The 12,722-nt window shown below is 53.9% G+C and overlaps 1 protein-coding gene across 1 annotated transcript in view; it reads left to right on the plus strand.

Annotated features, from left to right (window-relative positions):
- Nucleotides 1–488: 488 nt before the first annotated feature.
- The window catches only part of CASTOR2 (cytosolic arginine sensor for mTORC1 subunit 2), a 55,147-nt gene continuing 42,913 nt past the window's right edge, over nucleotides 489–12,722 (plus strand). Inside the window, exon 1 of the mRNA XM_059038412.2 lies at nucleotides 489–780. Within this exon, the coding sequence (XP_058894395.1) occupies nucleotides 668–780 (113 nt within the window). The 5' untranslated portion in view covers nucleotides 489–667. The remainder of the gene's footprint in view (nucleotides 781–12,722) is intronic.

Below are 12,722 nucleotides of genomic sequence, written 5' to 3' on the forward strand. Positions count from 1 at the left end.
CAATACCCCATCTCTGTACCCCGCACCCCTCTCTGTTTTGCCTCTCTGCACTGTAATTACCGGTTTCTCCAAATCTCTCCCCTCCCAGACTCAGGTCTCCTCCAGCGCGCGAGTTCTGTGGGCGACTCGCTTTGCGCCCAAAAGCGCCTAGTCCCGAGCTCTAAGGGACAGAGCTTGCACTCAGGCTCAGGCTGGCTCGAAAGGCCCCCGTTTCTGCCCTTCGCTTCCCCGTGGGCCCGCGGGGACCCGCGCTCCAGCATTTTCCCCCAGCGCATCGGGCAGGCCCCTAGAGCGGCCGCCCAGTCCCTGACATCAGCGGCCGCCGGCGCCCGGGCCGCACGACTACACGTCCCGGCACGCCCCGCGGCGGCCGCGCATGCCCAGCGGGTCGGCGTTTGAGTGGCAAGTTGTTTGTTACAGCGAACACCAGCTGCTCTCCGCGCCGGGCGCCGCGCGCTGCTGCACCGCCAGCGCTGCCGCCCTCGCCCGCCGCCCGCGGCCCCTCGCGGCTTGGCGGGCCTCCCCTTTGTCCGCCCCGGCCCGCCCGGCGCCGAGCTCCCGGTCACCGGGCCGGCTGCCCGCGGCGCTTGGTGCCGGCTGGGCGTGCAGGGGGCGGGGGCCGCGTCTCGCCCCCCGCGGATGAGCTGCCGCGGAGCGCGGGCGGACGATGGAACTCCACATACTGGAGCACCGGCTGCAAGTTGCCAGCGTCGCCAAGGAGAGTATCCCGCTCTTCACCTACGGCCTGATCAAACTTGCCTTCTTGTCCTCCAAGACCAGGTGAGCGCGCGGGGACGCGGCGCCGGCCGGGGAGAGACAAAGAGGCGCACCCGGGCGGCTGTCCTCGCCGCCGCGGCTCGGAAAACAACTTCGAGCCCCGGGGAGCGCCCCCGCCCCGCCCCCGCCGCATCGCTCGTCTTGTGTTTGACAAAGCCACCCAAAATGCCCTCCAACGGGGTCCTTCCCCCCCGACCCTCCCTACAAGATGCACCCCTGCCGCTGTCTCCCCCACCCTAGCCCCCTCCCATCCTCTCCCTGAGATCCAGAGGGCCGGGGAGGCAGCTGTGACGAATCCGCTAATGAATGAATGAACGAACGAATGAATGAATGAAAAACAGGTGTGGAGACGCGGCAGTGTAAAAAACAAACTAACGCCCCCCCATCCCCCAATCCCTGCGTTGGGCCGGCCCCCGTCGCCTGGGCGGGGGAAGGGATTTTGCTGAGCGCGGCTACCCAGAGCAGAAAATCATAAAATCATTAGTGGGTGTTTATCTCAAGGTGCCTGCGAGGATTGCGGACGGCGCGGGCGGCTGGGGGAGGGCAGAGGAGGGGGCTGCGGGTGAGGGTCGCTGTGGTTCTTTCTCCTCTGGGTCCGGGAAGGTTGGGGGGGGCGGGGGGGCGGTTGCCGAACCGTGGAAGGGGGAGGAGCAGGCGTGTTTATGGCTCTGCCTTGAGGCTGGGCTTGGATGCTGCAGGAGGAAAAATAGTTGAAGGCCTTGGGAGGTTGGAAAAAAAAAAACAAAAAACCAAGTTGGATTTTTCTCACTGCCGGTCAGGGTCTGACTTCTGTGAGCCCCGGTGGGTGCTTGGATTAGGGTGGTGTTTTTTTAAGGAGCCCTAGCCCAGTGGAGTGTGAGTGCAAGCTAGCCGCTGTAACTTAAATCCCTTGTTTGTCCACCATTGTGACTGTTGAAAGGGATGAAGTTGTTGCTGGCTGGGTTTTCCGGGCGTTGAGGCGGAGGTAGTCCTCCTTCTCTGCAAAATGAATGAATAAATTACAGGTCAAGGTTAATGTTAAAATGCCGGGCCCCTAGGCTACCCACCTTTGGGTGCTGAGTTCAGGGGAGCTCCCGGGATGTGGGGCAGTAATTCAGTCCGAGCCTCTTATCTGCCTGTTAAAGTTCTTCCCTGGAAATCTCACTTCGATGTGTGTGTGTGAGCGGGCAGCTCAGTCCCGCCATTGTTTGCGAGATGGAATGAGAGCCAGTGGCATCTTGTTTACTTTCTTCTCTGGCTGCTTGCTGGGGTATGGAGGGTTGGAATCCTCACCACCTCTGGGCCCTGGCTCCTTTGATTGCAAAGGTAATTATTAAACAGGTCATTTGAAAACAAAAGCCAACAGCTCAGATTCTGAACCTCCCCCTCCTCCTCGCCCCCTACCCCAGCCCCGTCTGGTTTTTGACACCCACCCACTCTGCATCTACCTGCCCTCTGCTCCCCAACCCCTAGCCTGCCTTGAGATTCCAAGGCTGGAGTTAAGAGAAAATGGCCTTGTTTTTCCAACCCTTGGCCGTCAGCCCCAGGCAGCCCCCTGGCTGATTTCTCGGCTACCATTCAAACCACTGGGATGATGACTCAGGCTGCTGCTGTGCGGGGCCTGGGTGCTGGGAGGGGGGGGCATTTGGGGGCTTCTTAGAAAGGCAGCAAAGGGCCACTCCCTCTGCTCCTTTCCCTTTACGGAGAGATTGGCCCTCTTCCAGCCCCCAGCCCGGGGTCCAGTTTGGAGGACTCATAGATGGGCCTGTCCTGGGCGTGAGCCCCTGCTGACCTGTCTGACCACAGAAGCCACACCCCTCAGTGGGTCCCGCTTCTCGCACTCTTGCAGGAGGCAGCTGGTCTGAGGCCCAGGTGACCAGTCCAGTCTCCAGATGACTCAGAGGTCAAAGGTCATCTCCATGTCTGCAGGGTCTGGCCCTAGAAGGTGCTGAGCACATTTGTCACATGGCCAAAGGCCTGCCTCCCCAGCACTCAGGGCCAGGACATTGGCTTCAGGTTGTGACTAGCCCCCTGTTTGCCTCTGTGACCATGGCAAGGTCCCTTTCCTTCTCTGGCTCTGACTTTGTCCATCTGTAATGAAGACAGCACCGCTTGGCCCCCTAGGTTTCACAGAGTTGTTGTGTGTGTGTAGCATGGAATGACTGTGGAAATTGGCTTTTCTGCAAGTATAAGGGGTAGCGAGGTGTGGATATATTATTTAAGCAATTGTCAATGATCAGTCATCCAGGTAGAACTTTTGGTCCTTTTTTTGATTCTTCCATCAGTACCTGTCCCCAAGTGGTGGCCCATAGCCCTGTCATTTTTGTCACTGTGCCTTGTTTACAAGTTTTCAGTCACTCCCTATAGGGGTGAATCCCTGGCATGGCATTTGAGACCCTTTGGGATCTGAAGCCAGAATTCTCATCTTTAGTCACTCTCTGGCAAATACTGTGTGACCCACAATTTACTTCACTTCACACCTCCCTGCTTTAGTTCTCTCTCTCTCTCTCTCCCTCTCTCTCTCTCTCCTTCTCTCCCTCTCTCCCTCTCTCCCTCTCTCTTGCTCGCTCTCTCTCTCCCTCTCTCCCTCCCTCCCTCCCTCTCTCGCTCTCTCTCTCTCCCTGGAACCTCCTCCCCCCACCCCCAGCAGTACATTCCTATTCAACCCTCAAGATCTAGTGCTATCACCCAAAACTTTGCTGAACCCCTCTTCCCTCCACCCCCAGCAGACTTAGTCACTTCCTCCCTCTCATGTCTACCTGGGTGGAGGCTTGGGGAGGGATGTGGCATCAGTAGATGCCCACTCCGTGTGCGGGTGCAGCTAGGTTCAAGAGATGCTGAGATACCCTGCCTCTTCCTCTTTGAAGCCCAGAACCTGGTGGGAAAGGAAGAAGAGGCAATCGCAATACAGCAGGGAAGGGAGTACCTAGGGGCTAGCCGAAGGATCTGGGGGTGCCTGAGGGAGCCTGGGAGGCTTCCTGCAGGAGGTGGCACTGTATCTTAGGGCTTTAAAATAGGAATTAGCCAGATCCTGGTTCAGTATCCTGCATATGCCACGGTACAACTCTGTGAATCAGGTGGAATGAAGGAATCTGCAAGGAAGGAATCTGAGGCTCAGATGTCAAGTGACTCATTCAAGGTCATGCTGTCAGTGGTAAAGCTTAGATTTGAATCAGCATCTTTCTGGCTCAAGCTCAGAGATTTGCTATTACAGGTTCATTGACACCCACCCATATTCAACAGTTATGTCCAGCCCTTGTATTTGCAGCGTACTGTTCTAAAGCTTTAGGAGCACGGGATGGAACCTGTAGATCTTTCTGCATCCCTTCCGCCCTGCCTCTGTGGGCCTTATCTTCTGCCAGGAATGTGTGTCCCTCATCACTTCCCATCTAGACTTTCTACTTCCTCCCCTTAACCTTTCATCACTTCTCAACTTTTTTCCGTAACAGTATATCGTTTTCTTGTCTTATTCTCCCACCACCTAGATTATAAACCTTACTTTCAGGAAGCTTTTTGTGCATCTTTTTATCTTTTCCTTCTCCCCCCCGCCCCACTTCCAGTACCAGAGATAATAGAGCTACCACTGATTTTACCATCTGTTCCAAAGAGATGAAGACACTGGGTTTGGAGAAGTAAAGTGGCCTGCTCAAGGTCACGCAGCTGGGAAGAAACAGGATTGGGATTTGAACCAGGTCCTTTCTCTGCTGTGCTTAGCACTCTGCTTTGTAGGCACTTAGTAACTGCCTATCTGATGGATGTCTCACTCGTGCAGAGTGACCCAGATTCCAGCCAGGCTTTTCTGAGTGCCTTGGGGGCTGGAAGAGGCTCTGCAGGCTGAATCACACCTGGAGAAACAAGGCCCAGTGCCTCTGCCCCAGCTCTCAGGGTGGCATCTGAGTGTGGCTGGAACAGGGGGCAGAAGGCAGGCTGAGTACACTTATTCTAGGCACAAAGCTGGAGGTGGAGACCCTGGCTGAGCAAAATCAAGGCTACCACCGAGCTTCGCCCTGCGATAGCCTGAGGTTCTGTAGCCTGGCCGAGGGCCCGCGCGCAGCCCACCCCACCATTCCAGTCTCATCTCACATGGCTCCCAGCCACAAAGATTATTTGCGTGCATACACACACGCTATAGTGTCTCTAGCCTCAGGCCTTTGTCTGTCTGCCTGGAATGTTGCTCTTTGCCCTATACCCCCCTTGTCCACCTGCTCCTCCTTTTAGATTCCATTTTAGCCTCACCTCCTCCAGGAAGTCTTCCCTGAGAGCACAGCTGAGCTCAGATCCTTCCTCTGGTATGATGGGCTTAATCTCAAAAAGATGTAATGTGACCAACCATGAAATATCACCAGGCTCCTTTGGGCTGCAAATAAGCTGGCCCAAACAATAAGAAGTATGAACTTTGCGCAGTGAGGTCACGAATCGGGCTGTTTGAGGGTTGGTAACTTAAAGGCTTGATGATGTCATCAAGGGCCCGGTCTTTCTCTTTGGCTCTGTGCAATGGCTGGGGCAGCTCCAGGCATTATGGGCAGTCACAGGACGGGGTGGTGAGGACTCAGGGAAGCGAAAGGGCTGTTGCCTCCCAGGGTCTATGAGAAAACCTTTCTGGGAACACACCCCCTCACATACAGACTCTCATCTCATTGGTCAGAACTAGGCACATGAGCATTCCTCCACCAGTCACAGTTACAGGAAATGAGACTCTCACGAACTAATCAGGATCCACCACTGCAGCTGGGCCCGGCTGCCTGGAAGATTGTGGCCACTGGGAGTTGGGGCTCCCTGAGGACCCCAATTTGCTGTCTGCAGCCCCGAAAGGGAAAACTGGGAATAATTAATAAGTGTACGGTAAAAACAACAGTGACAAAAATAATAGCTGACACTTATAAAGCATTTACTACATTCCAGGCACTGTTCCAAGCACCATATAGCTGTTAGTTCATTTAATCCTCACAGCAACCCTCTAAAGTTGGAGCTGGATTGTCCCCATTTTTCAGATGAGGAAACTGAGGACCTTGAGTGCCCGAGGACACACAGAAGTGCAGAGCTGAGATTTGAACCCAGGATGTATGGTCGCAGAACCTGTCCTGAGACCACTCAGCCAGGTCTAAAATCACACCGGTTTGGACACCCACTCCCCAGGGGCCACTAAGCAGATGTGTCACTGAGAGTCCATGGCAATGAAGCGGGGGCAGGGGCAAGATCATTATCCTGAAATGCAAGTTCAGGTAACAGGAAGCTGCAGCACCCTCTTTTTTTTGCCTGTGAAATGCTTGTATTCAGAAAGTCCATCTCATTCGATTGGCAAGAAAAAGCACCGAAGCGATAGTCAGGAAGCACGTGCTCACAGAAACCCACACTGCCCACTTGGGCCAGACCCGCAGTCTGCAAGTCTCGGGTAGAGGCATTTACAGGAGAAAAGCTCAAAGTTGCAAAAAGTCCATTCGGAGTCCACTGTTTTCTTGAGTGCATGGGGCTGAAGCCGCCGTTTGATTGCATTAGGGAAAGACAGGCTGGCAGGGGAGTTAAGGCCTGGGACCCGGCACCTGGGGTGGAATCCCAGCACCCCTACATCCTGGCGGTGTGACCTTGGGCAAGATGCTTGACCTCTCTGTGTGCTCAGTTTCTAACACAGGGATAGTGATCACGTCCACTGCCTAGATTATTGTGAGGACTTAGAGAGACAGACCTTGACAAGCACTTCAAATAGAGCCCGGTCCACTGTAAACTCCAGTAAGTATTGGCTGAGAGAGAAAACGCCCTTTAAGCTGGTCAGTGACAGTCTGCGGAGGCAGAGTTTGAAAAACCCAGGGTTCGATTTTTTTAAGGCTCCTTAGGCACATACAATCACACTCTGATTTAGGAAGTGGAGATTCTGTCACTGCCCTCCAGGTACCTCACCAAGGACACCAGGCATTTAGGGCTCTGAAAGGGGCAGCCAAAATGCTGTAGCATCCCACAGCTGCAAGCAAGTAAGGCTTCCTAGAAGAGGTGGCCCTGTGAGCTGAGTCTGGGTGGAATAGGGAGATGTCAGCAGGTAAAGGTGCTGGGGATGAGAGAAGACAGGCTGGGCAGGGAGCAGGAGGGGGTGGGCACAGATGGAGGAGGTGGGGAGAGCACAGGGTGAGCCCCAGAGCCAATTCCCACGCCCGCCTGGGGTATCCATGACCTGTTGCTGCCCCAGAGAAAGGGGCTGACTCAGCGCCAGCTCCCAAGCACCAGGTATGGAAAGCACAGAGTTTTCCTTGGCCTGCCCCACATCCAACTGCTTAGCGAGGTCCACCCCTCCTCACCCGAGCCCCCTGCTCCTGCCGGCGCCAGTCCTCCCCGTCTCCCCGCTGCATTATCCAGACAGCTTTGCCACCAGTCCCGTCTGCCTCCAGAACAATGCAAATGGTTAGCACAGCCAGAGCCCTCTGGACAGGAGGAACCACAGGAGCAAAGGCCTGGAGGCTGGAAAGAGAAAGGTGTGTGCAGAGTGCAGGCTGGGACTTGTGGCCCGTGTGACCACAGCTTGAGGTTGGTGCAAATTGGTATGTTTTGTTCATGCAGAAACCCTGCAGCATGCACCTGCTGTGTGCAGGGCCCAGTGGAAGACACAAAAGGAGCTTTGGTCCAGTGGGAAGAAAAGATGTGTTCTCTGCCAAAGGTAGAGGGTGAGAGGCCCAAAGACCCAGAAGGAGGGGACAGCTGGTACTGCAGGGGCTGAGTGGAGGCCCTGTGGCCTCACCAGAGGTGGTGCTGGGGTAGATGTCATAGTTCACTCTGAATCTCTGACTGTATCTCTGCCTTGCTCAAAACCGTTCTCAGACTGCCCCCTGATCCTTATCTGGCATTGTGAATATTCTTTGGTCTGACTTCTGTCCTCTCTGGCTTTGCCCCATCTCTCCACCACACATGCCCTAGTTTTAGAGTAACTGTGGTAGTTTTTAAATACCCCAAATTCTTTGACACTGTTCCCTTCAAAAGCTAGACCTCCCTTGCCTTTAAGTGTGGGGTCTGGATTAGTGACTTTCTTCTAATGAGCAGAAGGGAACAGAAGCAATACTGTGAGGCTTCTGGGGCTATAGGCCCTAAAAAGATAGCTTCTGGGCTTCCCTGGTGGTGCAGTCGTTGAGAGTCCGCCTGCCGATGCAGGGGACACGGGTTCGTGCCCTGGTCCGGGAAGATCCCACATGCCGCGGAGCGGCTGGGCCCGTGAGCCATGGCCACTGAGCCTGAGCGTCCGGAGCCTGTGCTCCGCAACGGGAGAGGCCACAACAGTGAGAGGCCCGCATACCGCAAAAAAAAAAAAAAAAAAAGATAGCTTCTGCCTGGCATTGCTTTGCTCTGTCTTTCTCTTGCTCTGTGGGAAGCCAGCTGCCATGTTGTAAGGACACTCAGGCATCCCTGTGGAGAGGCCCACAGTGGAGTGGAACTGAGGCCTCCCACCAACAGCCAGCCTGTGAGTGAGTCACCCTGACAACAGATCCTCCTGCCCCAGGCAAGCCTTCCAATGACCGCAGCCCCGCCTAGCACCTGGGCTGCAACCTCATAAGAAACCCTCAGCCAGAAGTGCCCAGGTGTGCCATGCCCACATTCCTAGCCCATAGGAGCTGTGAGAGATCCACAAGTTTGTTGTTTCAAGCGACTAGGTTTTCAGGTAATTTGTTATGCAATGGATAACTGATACAGTGACTATGTAATTTATCATCCAAATGGGGACACTTCTGAGAATAACAGGGAGCACTAAAAATAATTACCCTGGACAACAGGGCAAACCAGACAGAATGTGTGATCGCCCTAGCCAGCTTTCATCCAGCCAGATAGCTCTTGAAGCCACCCTGGGGCCGGGTAAGTGGCTTTCTGGGATCACCTGTGCCTCAGGGTATAGGGTGGGAGAGCTAGTCCCCCTCTGTCCTCACACCAGGTGCATGTCCAGGCCTCCTCAGGACCAGTGCTCCACTGCACTGACTCATCTTATGTTGCAAAGGACTGAGCTTGCGCTTGCTGGCAAATGTTTTTCTTATAACAGACCTCCGGTCTGAGCAACCAGCCCTGAATAAAGCAGCCTAGTCCCACCGGTGCTGGAGCAGTCAGATTCTGGTTGTCCAAGACCCAGTGCTGCACCTTGGCACAAGCAGACAAGCCTACCAGCATCACCCCCAGCTGCCGACTCCCCCAAACCTTTAGCCACTCAGTTTGTGGTGAGTGTGTTAAATTACACCTTCTAAGGGGAAGCTCACCTCTGGATGCCTTACACTCTTCCTTGCCTTAATTATAATATATTGGACACACTCTGACCTCTGAGATCTAGGCTTACAAGCTTGGGGTCTTATCTGCCCACCCATGTTCATGGCAGCATCACTCACAATAGCCAAAAGGTGGGAGCAACCCAAGTGCCCATAGACAAATGCACGGATAAGCAAAATGTGGTCTGTACATATAATAAAGTATCATCCAGCCTTAAAAAGGAAGGAAATGGTGACACATGCTACAACATGGATGAACCTTGAGGATATTATGCTGAGTGAAATAAGCAGTCACAGAAAGACAAATAGTGTTTGATTCCACTTACATGAGGTACCTAGAGAAGTCAATTCACAGAGACAGAAAGTCAAGTGGTGGTTGCCAGGGGCTGGTGAGGGGGGGGTGAGTGGGGACTTGTTATTCAGTGAGTATAGAGTTTCAGTTTTGCAAGATGAAGAGTTCTGGAGATCAGTTACAAAACAATACGAATGCACTTAACTACTGAACAGTAAACTTTAAAATGATCAAGATGATAAGTTTGATAGCATGTATGTTTTACGGAAATTTGGGGGACAGAAGAAAAAGGTGGGAGCCTGGCGAGCGTGCAGAACCAAAGGGCAGTGTGGTGGGTGAGTGGGTGGCAGTGAGCCACAGCAGCGTGGGCACCAGAGTCAGACCCCGGGAAAGAGCCGGCACCCAGTGAGACAGCGGCTTGGAGCATGTCATGCACTAACTCACTTAATCCTCACAATAACCCTCAGCACGTAGGTACAATCACTGGCCCCGTTTTGCAGATGCGGGAACTGAGACACTGACTTTGCTCAAGATCACAAAACCAACAAGTGAGGAGTAGGGTTGTTTTTTTTTTTTTAATAACAGCCGTATTGAGATATAATTCACATACCAAACAATTCACCCTCTTCAAGTGTACAACTCAGTAGCTTCTTGTGTATTCAGAGTTGTGCAGCCATCACCACTGTCTAATTCCAAAACTCATCCATCATCACCCCAAAAGAAACCATAAGCAGACATTCCCTAGCCCCTGGCAGCACTAATCTACTTTCTGTCTCTAGGGATTTGCCTGTTCTGGACATTTCCTATCAATGGAATCATACAATATGTGGTTCTTTGTGACTGGCTTCTTTCACGGAGCATCGTGTTTTCAAGGTTCATCTGTGTTGTAGCCTGTGTGTCAATACGTCATTCTTTTTTATGATAGAATAGTATGCCATTGTATTGGATGGACCACATTTTGTTTATTCATCCATTGATGTATATTTGGATTCTTTCCACATTTTTGTTATCATAAAGATCACTGCTGTGAACATCTGTGTACAAGTGTTGGTTGTGAATGTGTGTTTTCATCTCTCTTGGGTAGATCCCTAGGGATGGAATTGCTGGGTCACATGGTAACTCTGTGTTTTAACATTTTGAGGACCTGCCAGGCTGTTTCCCACAGCGGCTGCACCATTTGACATACCTGAGGAGTAGGGATTTGAAACCAGGGCCTCTGGCTGCAGAGTCCATGTTCGTAAACCACCACACTAGCTTAGTATGGGTAGGAGCCTGGAGTCCCTTACCGGTTGGGTGACCACAGTCTGGGCTACTGAACCTCTGGGAGACTCGGTGTCTTTGTGGGTGAACAGGATTATGGGGAAGGGATAGCCCAGGTTAAGCACCTGGCCACGGCAGGCTTTACCTATGGTCTTCCTGGTACAGCACTCGCTGGAACTTGACGTTACCTAAGCGGGCACATCAGTGGAGGCAAGGAGGTGTGACATGTAGGTTCCTGTAGCTCTTGGGGTCCTTGGAGAGCCTTGGGCAGCTGTCAGTGGAGAGGGGGCTCCCCAGCTGACCCAGGCTAGGCTGTGGCCACCTGATCTGAGCCTAGGCTGCCGGGAGGTATATAGTTCTGGCAGGAAGGGAGTGGGGGGCGGTCAAGTCAGGCCTCCCTCCTCCTGCACAGGCCTCGGACCCTGGGCAGTACAAGGTGCATACGTCCAAGGTAGGATTCGTTTTCCCTCCAAGGTGGGCCTCCTGGACGCTCCCCTGGACTTTCCTCTCCACCCTCAGGGCCTCTCCACCAGGCCTACCTTCCTTGAGCCCCTCCCCACCCCACGATTTACTCCCTTTCTTGAGCAGGAAAGGCAGTGGGTGGAAATTTGTTCTCAAAGTTCAGTCTTTTTCCTTCAGAGTTCAAAAGTCGCTGAGGCAGTGACTGATAGGACGGATTTAGAACAAACAAAGCTTTTAGCCTCAGCGATCTTTCTTGAGAGCCTACTACGTGTCAGGCTGCAGTAGCGTTTTCCATCCTCTTCCCTCACCAGGCTCCATAGGAAGGAGGGTTCCCAGCCGACGGTGGAGTCAGCGGCTCGTAACTCACCCCAATTCACACAGCAGACACCTAGCAGACTGGGCTTCAGGCCTGTGCTGAGGCCCACTTCTCAGGGGGCGTACACACTTGTAAGAGTCAAGAAAACGTGTTTTTCATCCAACGTCCACCACTTACCAGCTCTGTGACCTTGGACGAGTTGTTGAGAGCCTCAAAGGAGGCTCGGTTTCCCCATCTTTAAAATAGGCACCATGCTGTCGAGCTCTTTGGGTTCCACTGAAGATTAAGTGGGAAGTTTTACATCAAGGGCTTGGGCATCTGACCCACAGTGAGCTAATGATTCGTATGAATTCAACGGATATTTTTTGAGGACCGAAGTGCCCTCGGCGAAGGGGGTGGCGGCGGCCTCTGTCCCCGCGGTGCTGATTGTCTGTTCTGCTTTGGAATTGTTGGAAGGGCTGAGCTGGTGGTTGCAGGATGGCATGACTAATTCTGATCTTTATTTGACTAAGGGTGTTTTTTTTTTTTTTTAATTGAGTGAGCTGTGAGGACTGACAGACTGGCCCAGGGGGCCGGGGATGGGGAGGCTAGTGGCAGAAGAGGAGTCTGCAGGCACGTGCACCCGAGAACCTTTGTGGTTAGGCCGGCGGCCCACTGTCAGGGCAGCTTGTCAGAACCAAGAGTGCTGGTGTCCTTTCAAAGGCATGAGCCCTCCGCTCCCAGCAAGGTCCTGGGAGCCCTTCTCAGATGGGGGCGATCGCGAGACCCCTCCGTGCCCACCTGTACTGCCGGCCTCGCTTGAGCACCAGCTGTGTTGTTAAAACTCCCCGTAAAAAAATCAAAGCATTGGAAGGTTGCCCTGCGTTAATGCCCCAAGGAGCGCTTGTCCTCAGAAGCCAGGACCCCTGCGTCCTCCTGCAGGATGCAGGTTCTTGCATCTCTCCCACCCCTTCCCCGCGCACGCACCTCTGCCCCGTGAGGGCAGGCGTGCTCCGCACACTCGTCCCTTCACCCACCAAGGGCAGGGACCGGCCAAGGGGGATCCCCGTGGGAGCAGTTAGGTGCCTGTGAGGTCTGGAAGCCTGTGCCTCCAGCCTCCGAGGGCTTGTCTGCCACCCCAGGGGAAATCAAGCCCATGGGACACTGGCTCGGGGAAGGCAAAGGCTGCACCGTGGAGACGGTTCATGCTTGCTCTCTGGGGTTTCCTTACACCTGGCGTGGATTCTCGGCCCTTGAGGCTTCCTTCATTTCCACTAGCTCCCAAGTGTGTCTCGATACCCATTCTGTGCCACTTGCCGGCCCTTTGAGGACTTGGACACCAACCCTGGACTCGTTGTGGACTGCACGGTGGGGAAGACAGCTCTCCAAGATCTTGATTACACTAATCTGGTGAGAGGAAAGCCCTCAAGGC

Source organism: Kogia breviceps, chromosome 14 (assembly GCF_026419965.1).
Source record: "Kogia breviceps isolate mKogBre1 chromosome 14, mKogBre1 haplotype 1, whole genome shotgun sequence".
NCBI classification, from domain to species: domain Eukaryota; kingdom Metazoa; phylum Chordata; class Mammalia; order Artiodactyla; family Physeteridae; genus Kogia; species Kogia breviceps.